The 18168-nt window shown below is 40.9% G+C and overlaps 1 protein-coding gene across 1 annotated transcript; it reads left to right on the top strand.

Annotated features, from left to right (window-relative positions):
- The first annotated feature begins 2365 nt into the window (after positions 1-2365).
- Positions 2366-18034, top strand: ZKSCAN2 (zinc finger with KRAB and SCAN domains 2). The gene is made up of 7 exons (XM_045542830.1): positions 2366-2919; positions 3943-4129; positions 6135-6226; positions 6589-6715; positions 10370-11035; positions 12596-13075; positions 15741-18034. The coding sequence occupies exons 1-7, from the start codon at positions 2515-2517 to the stop codon at positions 16574-16576; spliced, it is 2793 nt and encodes a 930-aa protein (XP_045398786.1). The 5' UTR covers positions 2366-2514; the 3' UTR covers positions 16577-18034.
- Positions 18035-18168: the final 134 nt, after the last annotated feature.

The following is an 18168-nucleotide window of genomic DNA, read 5'->3' as shown; positions in this document are numbered from 1 at the left end:
GTGTGATAATTTCACCTAGGAAGACTGTTTGCTAGCTTCTTTTTAAAAATCAGAAGATCTGGCAAGGCTGTCTGTATTCCTGCATGGCAACAAGAGGTTGGAACTAATGTCTGCTTCCTTTAGACAGGAAATGTGGCCTCCAGTTCACTAGAGTCCCCACCATTCTCTATTGTCCTATACTCTACCTACTTCACTCATTTGTTACCTGTCTGAGCTCTGCAGGCTTTTGAGTTTGTGACCCCTGCTACTCTCTGTCTCCGAGCTACTTATGATACTTGCCTCTCCTAAAACCACTAAATAGCCCAAGGAGAATATGAGTGACCTCATTCTCATCTGAATCGGAATCCTGCCTTGCCACTTAACCTGATGTAACCTTGGACAGTTACATCACCTTGCTGAGGTGTTCTCAATTCTAAAATGGAGGTAATCCTATCTGTTTTACAGAATTTTGGTGAGAACTAGGCTTTACCTAACTTGTTCTTACTCCTTTAGATCTCATCCCTAGCATTGCTTCAAAAAAACCCTTCCCAGACCTTCTGACTACATCAAATCCCTCTAATACCCATAGGTTCTCAGCACCGTGTTTCTGTTCTTGGTAGTACCCTTCGCTGTTACAACTGTACATTAGTTTGTGGCTTATCTGATTAATGCCTGCCTCCCCCACCAGACTGAAAACTCAATAATGGCAGAGGATCCTGGTTTTGCTCACCACCTATCACCGTATCAATAAATATTACTTTAATAGAAAAAAAATGCAATAAAGAAAAGTTAGCTATATAAAGACTTTGATACAAACCCTGGCACGTATGAGTCGCCCAAGAGATTCTCTCTGACCCTTCCTCACCTAATTAATTAATACCTGTTATGTACATGGTACTCCACGTGTCTGGGATGCTAGGAGTTGCACATCAAACCTTTACTAATATTTGGTCTGCGAAAGAAGTCACTAAGCTGTGTTTTCTGATAGGCTATCGTATCTCCTTAGAACAAGAATTTGTGCCCACTGATGCACACCGAGTGCCTAAAACCCTGCCTAGCACACAGTAGGTGCTTAAATACACACTGGTGAAGCTGGCTCCAAGGTTTTACAGGAGTTGGGAGACAGGACAGCACCAGGAGGGAGGAAACCGGGGGGCTTCTCAGACGGACTCTGATCCCCAGATCCCTTCTGCTCTTGTTCAGAGACACCGACGGAGCTACACAGCCGGCGACAGTAAGAATCCCAAAGATGAAAAGGCCTCAGGGACGCACACACATTCCCAGGTCCTTCCGCAGAGGGAGACGCAGCTCCGCGCCGTGTCCCTCCGCGAAGGGAAGGAGGTCCCGCCGAGGGTCCCCGCGACCAGAACGGCCGTCGGGACCCACTGAGGCGGGCCGGAGGCGGAAATATGGCCCACGATCCCTCCGCAAGACAAAGGAGTCCCCACGCCCCGCGTGTTCTTCCGGAACAAAAAGGACTTGGCGCCGCCTGCCCAGTAGTGTTCCTCCACCTCGGGGATGTCTCTCCTCCGCCTAGATCCTCCGCCTAGATTCTCCGCCTGAAGCAGGACTCGCTGTCCCCTTTTCCGAACCGTTCCACCGTCTCCGGCGGAATGCGGCGAAATGTCTATAGGCGTCCCACTGTGTCCCTCCGCCCCGAGGAAGATCCTCCGCCTCCTCCAGTTCTAAAGTCCCTCAGCGGCAAGTCGTCGCGCTGCGCTCTCTCGCGAGAGTCCACCACGCAGCCCCCTCCCCCCAGCCCCTCGCCCGTGAGGAAGCCTCGCGCGGACCCCGCGGCGCTCGGTTGCGGGCGGCGCATGCGTAGCCTTGGCTCCCAGCGACCCCCGCGCTCTCCGCGGGCCGAGTGGACGAGGCTGAACGTGAGGAGCTGGCCGCCGCCCCCCGAGAGGCCTATGCTTCGTCCCGCGGCTTCGCTCCCCTCCGGGCAGAACCGTTCTGCGGCCTTGTCTCGGCGTGCAGAAGGTTTCCTGAGGACTGCTGGGGCCGCTGTGGGCCCAGAAAGAGCCCAGCGCTGGTCTCGGACACCGCCGGACCCCATCGGACACCCGCGCGCGGCGGTGACCCGAGCCCGGAACCCGAGGCCGGGCGGGGCCTGCCCATCCGGCCCCACCCACTCGGGGCCTCGCCTCCCCGGAGCCTGACCCCGGGGTATGTGACACACCCCCGCCCGGCCGGGCTATCCGTCTCCGTCTATCCTTTCCTCAATCCGCTTGATTTCCTGCCAGTCCTCGAGTCTCTTGGTTTCCGTCTTTACACTAAAAGGGATGCACCCTGGAAAATCACATTGCGAGGACACATCTTGTTTGGAGAAGAGACTGGGTTTTGGGACCTTAGTCTACACGTTAACCTATTCAAGGATCTCGGATAGATTTGATTAATCAGCTTGGAATACCCTGTTCCTGCTGACACTGTGGTTTTACCTCCCCACAATTCCAAGAACATTAAGCAGGGACGTCTTGGAAGCTTACTGGGCTCCTACTTTGAGCTAGACGAGGCTAACCCCCGAGTTGGAGCATGGCTGCAGCCCTGGACCCTCAGATCGACGCGCCCCTGGAAGTTGAGGGGTGCCTAATAATGAAGGTGGAGAAAGACCCCGAGTGGACATCAGAGCCCATTCTGGAAGGATCAGATATTTCTGAATCTGAGACCTTTCGCAAGTGCTTCAGGCAATTCTGTTATGAGGATGTGACCGGACCCCATGAAGCTTTCAGTAAACTCTGGGAACTTTGCTGCCGGTGGCTGAAGCCAGAAATACGTTCCAAGGAGCAGATACTTGAACTGCTGGTCATTGAGCAGTTTCTCACCATTTTACCAGAGAAGATTCAGGCTTGGGCACAGAAGCAGTGTCCAGAAAGTGGAGAGGAGGCGGTCGCGCTGGTAGTACATTTAGAGAAAGAGACTGGAAGACGAAGACAGCAGGTGAGATTTTCCAGATTTTTGTATTTAGAAAGAAGGGAATGAGACAGGGATCTATTGCAAGAAGTGGTGCTTATTGTGGAAAGATAAATGGTACTAATAAAAGACCCTTAAAGTAAATCCACTTAAAAGGGGATCAGAATTTTATACGAAGTAGAAAAATAAAAGCTTTGATTGGAATATTATCTTGCAAATGAAACTAAACATTATGCACCCAAGTATTTGTTTTAATCTTTAGCATAAAATTTGGAACAAAATTATATGAGAGAACAATATGGTTATGCTTCACAGGGGTTGACTTTTGCAGCTTGATCAAAGAGGGCTGTTTTTGCTCCTCCCCTCAGAAAAAGATGAACTCCATCTGTTATCCCAGAGTCCTCTCTAATCGTTTAATATTCCAGTCAGTTTCTTCTGAAGTGCTCTCATTGCCATCATCCTTGTCACTCTGCTCCAGTTTAACTGCCAGGTCTTCATTTTTCAGTATCTTTGCATGCTCTTCTAGTTCTTTTCTAACATCCCTTTCATTAACCTCATGAAATCCTGCAGCATTTGCAAGGTTTGCAGTTTCACCTTGCACAGGATTTGCGTTGTGTAAAATATATCAGCAGGTGACTGTTGATCAGGGATAGATACACAGATATGGAGATTAATTTTATGTAAGTTTTCAGTTCACTAGTAAATATATATTTAGGTTCTGATAACTTTTACTTTTCTGTGAACCTAGTAGATGTGAGGACTCAACTAATAGCTATTCTAGTAACAGGGAGACTGTGTATTTCACTGATCCTGAGAGATTTTTCTCCTCTATATAGTAATAAAGAGCACTCTTTTGTTCCTTTATGCCCAAACTCCTGGACAGTACTGTTAACCCAGTGCCCTCAGGGACACCCTTTGGAATAGAGTGAAATTTTCATTCCTTCTTATGTCTTTTATCCTCCTTTGATTTCTCTTTCTTGAGAGAATTTGGCCCTGATTTGGACCTCTTTTCCTCCCTTTTTCCATTATGGTATTGACTGTATTTCCCAGGTCAGCAGTCCTGTACACAGAAAGAAGCAAACCCCAGTTGGAGCAGCGTGGGAGGTGGCAGACTTTCAGCCAGATCAGATGGAGACCCAAGCCAGGGTAGTATCTCGGGAGGAAGCTGGAAGCCTCCACTCAGGACACCAGGAACAGCTGAACCGAAAGAAAGAACATCAGCCCTTACCCAAGAATGGTAAGAAGGACTCAGGGCATGCCTAGTGCAGAGACCACGCAGATTTATATTGTATCCCTTACACTGTGAATTGCTCAGTGTAAGGTCCCCTAAATATATATTTGAACGTAAACTGAGTGTTTGGGGAGAAAGGCTTCAAGAGTTGGGAACATGTGCAACATAAGGAAAAAGGGATCTTAAAGATGGAATCTGGGGAAACTTAGATTGCCTGGGCTAACGTTGAGGTCTTGTAGTGTTATTTTCAATCTCCATTCCACAGTCAGCTTGTTTTTTAGTCCTGCCATGTGTGTATGTGTATGTGTTCTTGGCTGACTGTAAACAACTTGAAAAACTGTTTGGAAAGGGAAACAAACATTTATATTTAAAAATTGACTTACAAATGAAGACAACACACAGAAGTGGCATAATGAGAGGGATAAATAGTAAATCTTCACAGCAAAGGGACCACTGATGTTCACAGCTGCTCTAGCCATTAATAAATCAAGTCAAACGCCCTGTCCTTGCCAGTCCACAGTGATCTTTCCATCCCTTGAAGTGTAGCTCTATCTCAGGCTTAAAGAGGATTGGTAAGATCACCGGACCTACAGTCCAAAGACTTTCCTTCATATCCTGTCTCTGCCACCCTCTCTCTGTGATCTTGGCAAGTAATATGAAAAGGAGCATTAATGCACAGAGGTTAAGAGGTTAGGCTGTAGAGGCAGACAGACCTGGATTCAAAACCTAGCTCTGCCATTTCTTATCTGTGTGGCTTTGGTCAGGTACTTAACTTCTCAAACTTTCCATTCTCTCATCTGTAAAAGGGAAATAACAAGGTCGTTAGTGTAGCACAATTACTTTTAAACTTCAAATCTGATTTATACAACCCTGCACTGAGAGGCAAGATTGACTACTACCGTATCCCACCGTTTTACCCATCCCCAAATTCATATTATGATATAATGCATTGCAAATATTAGTGGTTTCTGAATTATCCAGAATGTGTTTATTAGCTAGCATCAAAGCTCCCTTGTTCACATGGATTAGATGGCCCCAGTGACTCTACCTATGAAGTCAGTCCAATAAATACCTATTTGTGGTTATTTCGGGGTTTTGCCATCCCAAGCCAACAAGGAATTCCTAAAGTGGAAAAGTTGAAGTACTAACTGGGGGCATGGAGGACAGAGAATTTGAGGGATAGATATCTCAGAAAGATGAATTCATTCTAAGAAAAGATGTAGATTCCAGCCATGTGTGCCTCAGGGATTATAATGGTTCCAAGGAAGTGATTTGATTTGCTTCTTTAGTGAGTAGTGGACCAAGCTTTTGAGTTCTTGGTCACAAGTGATATTTATTCTTGAAGTCTTCCCGAGATAGGGAAGAAGTTAGACCACAAATTGTGCTATACAGATGTTTATATGTCTTCCTTCCACCCTTGGAGGGGTGTATTTGCTGGTAGTGTCCATTACTATGCATCTATGTATGCTACGTTCTTAGGACAATATTCACTCACAGGGAGCTTATACTAGCATCATAAACTGGTAACTTGCATGCCAAGTCAGACTTCTTTTCTTTCACCTACAAAGAGTTTTCATTTGGGGGCTTTGTTGTTTATCTTTAGTTTTCAAGGTTTAACACTTCTGAGATTTCATATAAAGTCCAGATTTCTGGCTTCTCTTGAAAAATTGAGAAGCTCTAACTCTACCAGAGCCATAGCCTTGGTCTCACATTGAAGCATCCGCTGGAGCTGAGCATTGGCCATGCCGTTCCCACGGGACATGTTCTCTCTAGTTCCCCACAGTCCTTACCTCGCCCCCTTCATCATGTACTTCACCTGATCACTCCCTGAAAGCACTAGAGTTTGTGAGCCTGGCTTTAGGGTACTATGATTTGAGGCATTATTCTGAACTCATCAAGAAAATGATCTATTTGTAGTTGTTGGTTTTTAAATACATGCCCATTTCTTAATAGGAGAAGCAGCAGGGATTATAAGGGCCAGAATACTAATTATTTCTTTCTCTTTTTACAGCTCGACCTTCTCCGTGGGTTCCTGCCCCTGCTGGTGAATGGAGCACCACAGATCAAGAAGTGACAGCCACACGACTTCCTTCTGGGTCCCAGGTAAATTGTAATTGTCCTTTCTGGCCTTCCTTCCTGGGGTGTTTAGTGACTGTGATTTCCTGTGCTTTTAGTGTCCTCAAATTTGTATATTCCTTCCAAGAGACTTTTTCTTCTTTATTCGTCTTCCAGAAAAGATTGGACCGAGTCTTTTGAGTTAATGGGACTCATTAGGGACTCATGAGGTCTCTTACCTCATCTTATGATTCTTTATTTTATCTTCTGCTTCATTTGGTGCATAATACATACTTCGTTCCTTGATTTCAATTCTTCTTTAGGGTCCTTCTCTGCTTCGTCCATGATCATTCATCTTTTGGAGGTCTACACAGTTATCTTGGTAGTCATTGGTGTTAGTGTCGTTACAGAAACCATTGAAAGATGTCCACATGATGAGAGGTTTTTTCTACAAAAGGAGTGTGCATCAGATTCCTGCTCACAGAGACCTCTACCGGGGTATCAGGAAGGAGAATGTTGGGAACATGGTCTCCTTGGGTAAGGATTCTTTTCCTTTCCAAATAAAAGACTTGGGGATTTCTAGTATATTTATTTCTACTGATTATAAGACAGTCAGATATAAATGTTAACACTTAAAGAGGATTTCCATGGATTGTCTAATTACTTGTCTAGGTTCTCTCATCTCACTCATTCTTCCTTCCAGTAAAAAATAAAATAATTTAGTGATTAAAATATTGGAGAAGAGTTATATATGACTGTCATATTTATATTATATAAAATGGTCTAGCATAGTGGATGGTGTTATTCCCCAGGAAACTGAGGCTTAGAGAAGTTAAGAAACTTCCCCTGGTCAACAAGTAAAGTAAGCAGTGTAGCTAGGATTCAGATTTAAGACATATTTATGTCTTCAGTATTATAAGGTAGCAAACTCAATTTGCTTCCTGTTCTTACCACTCTATCCTATTAACCTTAGCAGAATATCTCTGAAAGTTCTTTTTTTTTTGAGTTAATGAAATATTTTATGTTTTCAATAAATACTTATGAAAAATATCTGTACTAATTATAAAATATGAAATCACAGATTATTTTTTGACTTCATGTAATAGAAGAGTAGATTTCAGTCTCTTTTGAGGAAAAAAGTAACTTTGATATGTCTCGGGAACAGGAACCTAAGTTATAAGGCTTTTCTGCCCCCCACCCCCATAACCTTCTTAAGCAAAACAACTGCACTTTATTTCTTTGCTATATCTGTTTGTGGGGTCCTATACGTTTTTATCTGAAAATTAGATTCTTCTGCCAAAAATTGTTCCCAGCTTTATTGAGGTAAATTGACACATAAAAGTGTGTATATTTAAGATATACAACTTAATGCTTTTGTATATATTATGCACACATTGTGAAATGATGACCACAATCAAGTTAATTAACACATCTATTACTTCACATAGTTACCTTTGTGTAGGAGTGTGCATGTGTAGTGAGAATACTTAAGATCTAATCTTTTAGTAAATTTCAGATATACAATATGGTATTATTAGCTGTAGTCACCATGCTATGCAATAGATTCCCAGAACTTATTAATCTTGTAAGTAAAATTTTATACCCTTTGACGGACATCTTCCTATCACCCTCATAAGCCCCTGTCAATCACCCAGTCACCATTCTGTTCTCTCTTTCCATGAGTTCTACTTTTTTAGATTCCATATGTAAGTGAGATCATACAATAGTTGTCTTTCTCTGTCTGGCTTATTTTCACTCAGCATAATGCCCCCTAAGTTCATCCATTTTGTCACAAATAGCAGGACTTCCTTCTTTTCTATGGCTGAGTAGTACTCCATTATTTGTACATACTTACATATGTCTATATGTATGTATTCTTTATTTTTACATTTTCACTATTCATTTATCCATCAGCAGACACTTGGGTTGTTTCCATGTCTTGGCTATTGTGAATAATGCTGCAGTGAACATAGGAGTGCAAATATTTCTTTAAAATATTGATTTTGTTTCTTCAGGTTATATACCCAGATGTGGGATTGCTGGATCATATGGTAGTTCTATTTTTAATTTTTTGAGGAACCTTTGTACTGTTTTCCATAATGATTGTACCAACTTATATTCCCACCCACAGTGCACAAGGGTTCCCTTTTCTCCACAACTTCACCAACATTTGTTATCTTTTGTGTTATTTAAAATGTTTGATTTACAGATAACATCTGTATATATTTAGGGGGTACAATGTGATATTTTGATACATGTTTACTTTGTCAAATGATTAAATCAAGCTAATTAACAAATCCATCACCTCACATGCTTTTCATTTTTTTGTGGTGAAAACATTAAAATACACTGTTTTAGCAAATTTGAAATATACAATGCATTTTTTATTTATTGTAGTCATCATTCCATGCAGTAGGTCACTAAAGCTTAATCTTCCTAACTGAAATTTTGTACCCTTTAACATCTCCCCTTTTTCCCCCATCTTCCCTCCTCCCCCAGCCTGTGGTAGCCATCATTCTACCGTCCACTTCTGAGTTTGACTTTTTTACGTTCTGCATGTAAGTGAGATCATGCAGTATTTGTCTTTCTTTGCCTGGTGTATTTCATTTAATATAATGTGCTCCAGGTTCATCCATGTTGTTACAAATGACAGAATTTCCTGCTTTTCTAAGACTGAATGGTATTACATTGTGTATATAGAATACATTTTCTTTATCTGTTTGTCTCATGATGTACACTTGGTTGCTTCCATATCTTAGCTATATGTGAATAATACTGCATTGAACATGGCAGTATAGATATGTCTTTGGCATACTGACTTGAATTTATTTGGCTATATACCCTGTGGTGGGATTGCTGAATCATATGGTAATTCTATTTTTAGTTTTCTGTAGAACCTCTGTTTTCTATAATGGTTGTACCAATTTACATTTCCACCAACAGTACACAAGGGGGTTCCATTTTCTCCTTGCCAACACTTAATCATCTTGTGTCTTTTTGATGATAGCCATTCTAACAGGTATGAGGTGATAGTTCATTATGGTTTTGATTTGCATTTCCCTGATGATTAGTGATGTTGAACACCTTTTCATTTACTTTTTGGCCACTTGTATGTCTTTGGAAAAATGTCTATTCAGGTCCTTTGCACCATTTTTAATTGGATTATTTGTTGTGTTTGTTTGTTTGCTATTGAGTTGTGTGAATTCCTTGTGTATTTTATATATTAACCCCTTATCAGATATATAGTTTGCATATATTTTCTCCCATTCTGTAGGTTGTCTCTTGACTTTGTTGATTGTTCCCTTTGCTGTGCAGAAGCTTTTTAGTTTGAAGTAGTCCCACTTACTTATTTTTGCTTTTGTTGCTTGTACTTATTAATGTCATATCCAAAAAAATTAATGCCAAGACCAATGTCAAGGAGCTTTTTCTCTGTTTTCTTCTAGGAGTTTTATGGTTTCAGGTCTTACATTTAAGTCTTTAATCCACTTTGAGTTAATTTCTGAGTGGTATAAGATAAGTAGTTCAGTTTCACTCTTTTGTATGTGGATATCCAATTTTCCCAACACCATTTATTTATCTTTTCCCTATTGTGTGTTCCTGGCATCCCTGTCAAAGTTTAATTGACCATATGTACATGGATTTATTTCTAGACTCTGTATTCTGTTCCACTAGTCTTTGTATTTATTTTTATGCCAGTACCATACTGTTTTGATTACTTTAGCTTTGTAACATAGTTTTGCAAAAACTCTTGACTTCTCATCTCTCATGGCCCCAATGTATATATATGTGTGTATGTTTGGGTGGACATGGATGAAGTGTGGGGAACAGACACAAGTACACTTTATTTTATAAGTAACAAATACTGATTAGGACCATGCTCTGAACCTAACACAATGTTAGCTACTGAGTGGGAATCAAAGGTAATAAAAAATGTTTCTTACCCTTAAAGCTTTTCCTGTAAGAATTAGCTAGGAAAAAAAGTGATACACATATGAGAAGTAAACTGATAGTGTAAGTTAACAGATAGATGATTGTGCCAAAGAAGTCATGTAAGAATAACTATAGCATGCATTGTCAGGGCTGAGAAAGGCTTTGGTGTGAAAAAGAGGTCTAGGAGAACATGCTATAGCAGATTGAGGCATGCAGTAATGACTTCTATGTCTACCATGAAATATGTTTCTTTTACTGTAGGTAGTACAGTGTCTACATCTAACAAGATAGCCCAGTTGGAACAAAGAAAGGAGCCATGGACTCTAGGTCTATATTCCTCTAGTAAGAGGAATATCAAGGAAAAGTCAATTCATGCTATTCAGATCCCTGCAAGGAATGCAGGAAAAACATGGAGAGAGCAGCAACAATGGGGTTTAGAAGATGAAAAAATAGCAGGTGTGCATTGGAGCTATGAGGAAACTAAGACTTTTCTTGCAATTCTCAAAGAATCTCGCTTTTATGAAACACTTCAGGCTTGTCCCCGAAATAGCCAGGTATATGGTGCTGTGGCTGAATGGTTGCGAGAATGTGGCTTCCTCCGAACTCCAGAACAGTGTCGGACCAAGTTCAAAAGCCTCCAGAAAAGCTATCGAAAAGTGAGAAATGGCCACATGCTAGAACCCTGCGCCTTCTTTGAGGACATGGATGCTTTATTGAACCCCGCAGCCCATGCTTCATCCACTGATAAGCCAAAAGGGATGATATCTCTGCCCAGACTGAAGAGAATTGGCGTCACTTCTAAAGAACAGATCAGTTTGGTGGAGGAGGAGGAAGCGGCAGAAGATTCTGACGGTGATGAAATGGGCGTTGAATTTGTCCGCAAGTCTGAGATCCGTGGTGCCCCTGTCTTGTTTCAAAACCTGAGTGGTAAGAATTGTGCTTTCTTTTTCTGATATGAAAATGGATGTGTGGAAAAAGAAGTAAACTAGAAGCAACCAAACCTGGCGTGTGCTGTCAACGTGCCTTGCCGCTTCACTGTGATGTGGCCACATAACTGCAAGTACTCTCAGAAGTTTGTTTCTATGCCCAGAGCAGTCTGAGTAAAAGCACTGAGTGCCCGTGGAGTTTTCTTTTTCAGTTTAGGGCACAGCGCGGGTTTTTGAGTATTTGGGGCCTTGTAGAAGGAAGATAAATAGAGCTACATGGTTCTAAGGATCTGAAAATTGGTATAAAGCAATCAATTGTATTAGATTGTAATAAGTCAAGGATGCATTATTATAACCAGTAAAAGAATATGTAACAAGTTAAAGGAGTGTAAAAAATGAACTAAAAATTTTTTCTTAATCTAAAAGAAGACCAAAAAAGGAGAGAAAAAGGGAACACAAAATAGATGTCAAATTGAAAGAAAATAGATGGTAGATAAAAATTCTAATATATCATTAATGGCAAAGAATAGACATTAAAAAAGAACTATATGTTGCTTGTAAGAGATACATCTTAAATATAAGAACACAGAGTCCTTAAATTTAAAAAGATAGAAAGATATACCATGCAAAAGAAAGCTGGTATTGAATATTTGGTGACTGGGACATGCAGAGTTAAACTGCCAGTTAATAACTGTGTGACAGTGGACACATCGTGGAACTACTTTGAGCTTCATTTTTCTCGTCTGTAAAATATGGCTAAGAATACCTCAGGGAGTTGTTACTCACCAATCTGAAAATCCATAAACATGAGGGTTGGGTTCTTGGGGTGATCTCAAACATGGGAATCCAGTGATAGGACCAGAAGAGACCACCCAGTAAGATAGAGAATAAAAATCACTCTTTCTTACTAAAGAGTACAAAACACACAAAAAGCATATTTAACTAATTATATTCAGACATGTCCTGAAAAGTTTTATCCTACTATAAATACAGACCATCTGCTTGTCTTGCAGATCATTTCGTCTTTTAAAGTAGAGGACTCAGTGATGTCTAAACTACTTTGGACATAGTTCTGCTCTTCAGGAACACTGGTTAAAGAAGTGATAAGAACTTTGGGGGGAAAGTTCTGATTGGGTGTTTCAGTCCATTCTTCTTAACTACTTTGAAAAGATACTTGTAGACAGTTAAATCCTTTAGTTAATCTCCATAGCAGTGGCAGATTTGGGGGATTACATTTTTACTCTTCCAACTAAATTTAGATGAGTTTGTCAATTTCAGTTACAATCTTGTTGGGACTTTGACTATATAGATTCATTTGAGAATTGATATTTGTTCAACTTGAGCCTTCTGTCCAGAAGCATAGTGTCTATTTTTTCTAGTTCTTTTGTGTCTTTCAATAAAATATTATAGATTTTTTTTATATAGACCTCATTTCTTGCAAAGCTTATTCCTAGGCATATCATAGTTCCTGTTGCTACTGTGAATGCGATTTTTTTTTATCCCCTTACATTTCATAATGACTCCTTTTCTGATGTCTTTGAACTTTATCCTTGAATGGCAGGTGTGCACTGGGGCTATGAAGAAACCAAGACTTTTCTTGATATCCTCCGTGAGACTCGGTTTTATGAAGCACTTCAAGCCTGTCATCGGAAGAGCAAATTGTATGGGGCTGTGGCTGAACAACTTCGAGAGTGCGGCTTCCTGCGGACACCAGAACAGTGCCGAACCAAGTTCAAAAGCCTTCAGAAGAGTTACCGCAAAGTGAAAAATGGCCACGTGCTAGAGTCCTGTGCATTCTACAAGGAGATGGATGCCCTAATTAACTCTCGGTCATCTGCCTCTTCCACCAGCACCCCAGAAGAAGTCTCTTCACCCTTACGGCAAGAAAGAGAGGGTATTGAGGTTGAACACGAGGAACCTACAGGCTGGGAAGCAGAGGAGACCTCACAGGAGGCAGTAATAGAAGATTCTGGCAGCGAGAGAATGAGCGAGGAGGAAATTATACAGGAGCCAGAATTCCAGGGACCTCCAGATCCGAATGGTAAGGATTATGAAGGGGTTTTAGTCATAAGAGAGGAAGAAGTGTGATTTACTGAAAAATCAGTAGATCTGGCACACTGCTCACAAATATTTACTCATTCAACAAATATTTGAAAGCCATGTGCTATTTGAGGAAAAAGGTATATAACAATGAATAAAACAGTTCCTGTTCTCCTGGTGCTTTTAATTCAAAGGAGGAACTCATATTTTAGTGACTTGGTCTTTGGGATCTTGGTTTTTGCTTGTATGGGTCAGTGTGTCTCCTGGAAATACAGTGAGGTAGAACTTGGAATTATACATGAGAAAAAACTTGGATGAAGAAGGTGTGTCAGTAAGCTCAAAACAGATATCTCACAGCTATATGTGGTACGTATGAGTTAAAAAGATAAGCAAAGACAAAATGAGAGACTATTCTGGTCCTGAGCTCTGCTCTGCATCTTTCCCACTGACTGCTGGATACCGTCGTGGGCATCTCACCAGTAGCTCAGGCTTATATGTGTTCAAAATTAAAGTGCCATCTTCCTCCCTACTTCATGGCTCTTCCCTGTGGTCTCCCACAGCTCATCCAGACTTAAAACTTCAGAGGTGATCTTGATACCTCCTCGCTCATCATCATCATCCAGCCAGGTGACACATTGTGGCATTGGTCATAGACTATCATGTCTTATCAGTCCCCTCTTTCGTTACCATAGCCACTACTGTAGTTCAGTCTTTCTCTATCTCTTGCCTAGACTATTGCAAAGGTCTCCAAACCAGTTTTTCCCATCCATACTTTTATTGAAGTTTTACATCCATTTTTAATCTGAGTTCATCTTATTCTTCTAGCCTTGTGTGTTAGTATTTTTCTTCCTACACTCTATGCTTATTCAAAGCAAAACTACTTGGTATTTCCTGCCTGTACCTTATGCTCTTTCAAATCTAAACTTGAGCTCGTGATGTTCCCTCCACCTTGAATGTCCTTGGTTTTATATATGTTCTTGTCCAAATTCTCTCTCAACTCTTATACTTTGTCTGTCTGTCTTATGGCACAGAACACTTTCTGTGTCCTAAGATCTTCTAGTAAATGGTGAGCTCCTGAGGGACAGGAGATCTGTCTTCTGGTAGCACTACATTAATCCCCCAAGAATCATTTGAATGTGTGAGGTAGTGTAGGAATAGTTTCTTGAAACAAGAGGCTCCAGTTTGCCTGAATTGACTTACAGAACTGAAGCCCAGCAAGCGAAAGTAATGTCCAGTTACATTAAAGAAGGGAGTTCATATGTTCGTTCTCGGATAGTATTTATATCGCTAATTATAAAGGCTTAAATTTCAGTCCTATATAATCCTGGTTTTGATAATTGTGGAAACAGAGTCCTTGTGAATCAAATTATAGGTTCTGTCTGAGCCAGCTGCTAGGCTGAGACTTCCTCCAAACCCCAGAGCAACGTTGGACTCAATCAGAAAGCTTTAAAAGAACTACTGCTAAATGAAAGATGGCATTGTTGGAGTTTTTTTACTTAAATTACTGGATTGATTGATGGCTGCCCTCTTCTCCCCAACCCATACCACAGCCACCACACTTGGGAATGACAGTTACTAGCAGTTTCAACTAAATGTGTAGAAGGAAATTAATGTTGATACTGGCAAGTAGAAACAAGGCAGGGTAGCGGATGCTTAATAATGAGGATTTTGGAATCAAACCTGAATTGGGCCTAAGTTACACAGCTTGTGAAATATTTATGGAGGAAATAATACGATGTCTAGAATTGGCTTCAAAGTAGTCTAGGTAGAGGAACAGGGAGTGTGTGGGAATATAAATGAAACAGGATTAACCATAAATAGATCATTGTTAAAGGTAGGTAAGTGATTCATGGTTGTTCATGATAAATACTATTCTCTTTACTTTTCTGTTTGAATTTCGCATAATAAAAAGATAATGCAAAAATCACTTAGTTAATAAGTGACCAAGATGGGATCAGAACCAGAGCTGTGTGATTCCGAAGCTTGTGTTTCTTCACATGTCATGATCTCTGTCCAGAAAACTTCACAGAAAAGCTGGATCCAAGATGGCCCTTGTAGTGAACATGAGACAGAGATGAAAGAGTGGGGAAACAGTAATTCCAGTTTGGGGAACAGTGAGAATTAAAATTTGACTTAGTGTGGTTAATTTGACAAGCAAAAACAAAGGGGCGAGAATGTATGAGAAGTAGGAAGTATTCTTGGGTTATGATATGATTAGATACTGGTGAGTTTAGTCCCTCAAGACCCTTGAGGAATTTGGACTTGGGCACTAGAATATATTCTAGTGTACTCTAGTATACTCTAAACACTAACATAGTGTGGTATATTTTAGTATAGGTGTGAAATAATGAAGACTCAGGATGAATTAGAGGGGAATTAGGTAAGCCAAGTTGCTCCCATGTTAATCAGGATATGGGTGAGGAATAACAGCCTGGATTATAATTCAAGTCAGAAAACGTTTCTGAAAGCCTATACTGTGCTGGGTGTTGTTGGCCTGCACACGAACTGTAAGAAAATATGGCATAATGAATCAGGGAAGAGTCACAGGATCTCAGGCCGGTGAAGTATATAGGGATCATAGCATACCAAGCCTTGCAGGCCAGGTTAATTATTTATGTTCATATAGGAATTGTGTGAAATTTGTATTGTCTTTTTTTTTTTTCCAGATTTTGAAATTGGAAGTGGTATCAAGGAGGATCCAGTGCAGGTAATATATAAGGATGTGGAACAGCATAGGGCATTAATAGAAAAGTCCAAAAGAGTTTCCCAGAATACTGATCTCGGTAAATACCGCAAAAGGGAATGCATCTCAGGAAGACAATGGGAAAACCTTCAAGGAATTAAACAGGGAAAGCTGATATCTCAGCCTAGAGACGTAGGGAAAACCGTAGTGCATCAGAGACTTTTCATGGGGAAGAGACCCTACAGACTTCTCAAATACGGAGAAAGCTTTGGAAGGAGTGCTCGTCTTATGTGCAGGATGACCCACCAGAGGGAAAATCCTTATAAGTGTAGTGTCTGTGGGAAGTGCTTTGGTAGAAGCAGGAGCCTAATCAGACACCAAAGAATCCACACAGGAGAAAAACCTTTTAAATGTCTTGACTGTGGGAAAAGCTTTAATGACTCCTCAAATTTTGGTGCCCACCAGAGAATCCACACAGGAGAGAAACCCTACAGATGTGGAGAGTGTGGAAAATGCTTTAGTCAAAGCTCGAGTCTTATTATACATCAGAGAACCCACACTGGCGAGAAGCCCTATCAGTGTGGAGAATGTGGGAAAAGCTTTACCAACAGTTCTCATTTCAGTGCCCACCGGAGAGTCCACACTGGAGAGAATCCCTACAAATGTGTGGATTGTGAAAAAAGTTTCAATAACTGTACAAGATTTCGAGAACATCGGAGAATACACACTGGAGAGAAGCCCTACGGATGTGCCCAGTGTGGCAAACGTTTCAGTAAGAGTTCAGTTCTCACCAAACACCGGGAAGTTCACGTGAGATAAAAGCCTCTGCCACACCCTCCATCTGTGTATGCCTCAGAGAACCCACATAAGGCAAAGACTGATGAATTCAGGAAAACTTTTTGATGATGATCTCTTCTCTTCCTAAATGTCCCTTTAGCCATTATACCCTAATCTCACTCTTGGAAGCAATCTTTTCTTAGCTATAAAATGTAATTCCCAAGATTAACTTGAGAATGTAAAGAAACTAAACACTTTAATTTCATCCTGTTCTCACCTCTGCCTCTAACTTGATCAGTCTGTTCCTCTCCTTTTATGTATCTCAACTTCTCCTTTAATAAAGTGGAGAAGGTAATTGTCTGAGTTCAGAATGAAAGTCTCTTCAGTATGTTGAAGCCACTGTTATTGGATTGCTAAGTCCAGCAGCATTCAAGATCCTTCCATGTGGGTGAGTTGTTTTCAAAAAGATAAAAATGCTGAAAGTTTTTTTTTTTTTCTTTTTCATTATCTACTACATGAGATCCTGGATGCAACTTGATAACAGATTTTCACATTTGGGTAGAACTTCCAGGAGTCTGATCAGAACTACATCAAATCCATCTTGGTTTTGAAGATATTCACAAAAGGAGAGTGAAGATTTTATAGCTTTCTTCAGAAGTCTGTTACCGTGTACCTTTTTGTGTCAAGAAGTTGATCCAAATAGCTAGGGAAGAATCCGTGTATTGTCACTGAAATCCTATTACTAATGTCTTGCCCTCCATAGAGATGAGAAGCAATCGATCACCCAGCGTCCTTTTCTGTACCCGAAGACTTGAATCCCCTTGACTTCTGCTTCTCCAGTCTATAAGTAATTCCAGTTCCTTTAGCTGTTTCTCACAAGTCCTACACATACCTCTTAATTATTCTGGGTGCTCCTTTCTGACTCTTCTGGACTACCATGCCCTCTTCAGATTGAATGGGATGCATGCTCATGATGTGTCTCACTAAAGTAAAGTAGAATTTCAGACACATTCTAGGTGGACCTTGTAACTTCTCTGGCTCTTACCTAGAACATGACTGGTATGTTGACATATTTTATACTTCCCACCCCACACTTCAGTATAATACTGTATGGTTGTGTTTCTAAACTTTAAGGGGGTATGGAAAAAGTGTGGTAGAGATCTGAGACATTTATTAATAATATTTCTAAGACCAGTTGGACTCCTTAGGCCTGCTTTATATCAGATAGCTACCTCAGTCCAGGCCAACACTTCCAAGGCTGGCTGTGTTAAATATACCAGTCTCTCTTTCTGAGGCTTCTAGTCCGTGTTTGTAGGATTATAAACCAAATTGTAGAGCCCTGAGTAGTTTATACAACTCTGTAGCTCACTGAATGAAAGTGGAATTAGTTATAAAAATTTATAATCCAGACCTCTATTTTTGTTTTTCTTGTTTACCTGTTTGTCTGCAAATCTCTTTGAGAGTCCCTTGGCACTAGCCCAGTAAATACTAGAGGAAAGGTTCCAATGGGGGGATTGTTTAATTCATTCATGGAGGTACAGGTGAAACCCAGGAATTTGATTTTCCAGGGCCAGTTGCTTCAAGATGAGGGCAGTAGCATCTATACTCTTAGTCCGTACGTACGTAAGCAAGGG

This window comes from Lemur catta, chromosome 2 (assembly GCF_020740605.2).
Source record: "Lemur catta isolate mLemCat1 chromosome 2, mLemCat1.pri, whole genome shotgun sequence".
Taxonomy (NCBI): Eukaryota; Metazoa; Chordata; class Mammalia; order Primates; family Lemuridae; genus Lemur; species Lemur catta.
Note: the sequence above shows the minus strand (reverse complement) of the source record. Positions and strands in the feature narration are given on the sequence as shown.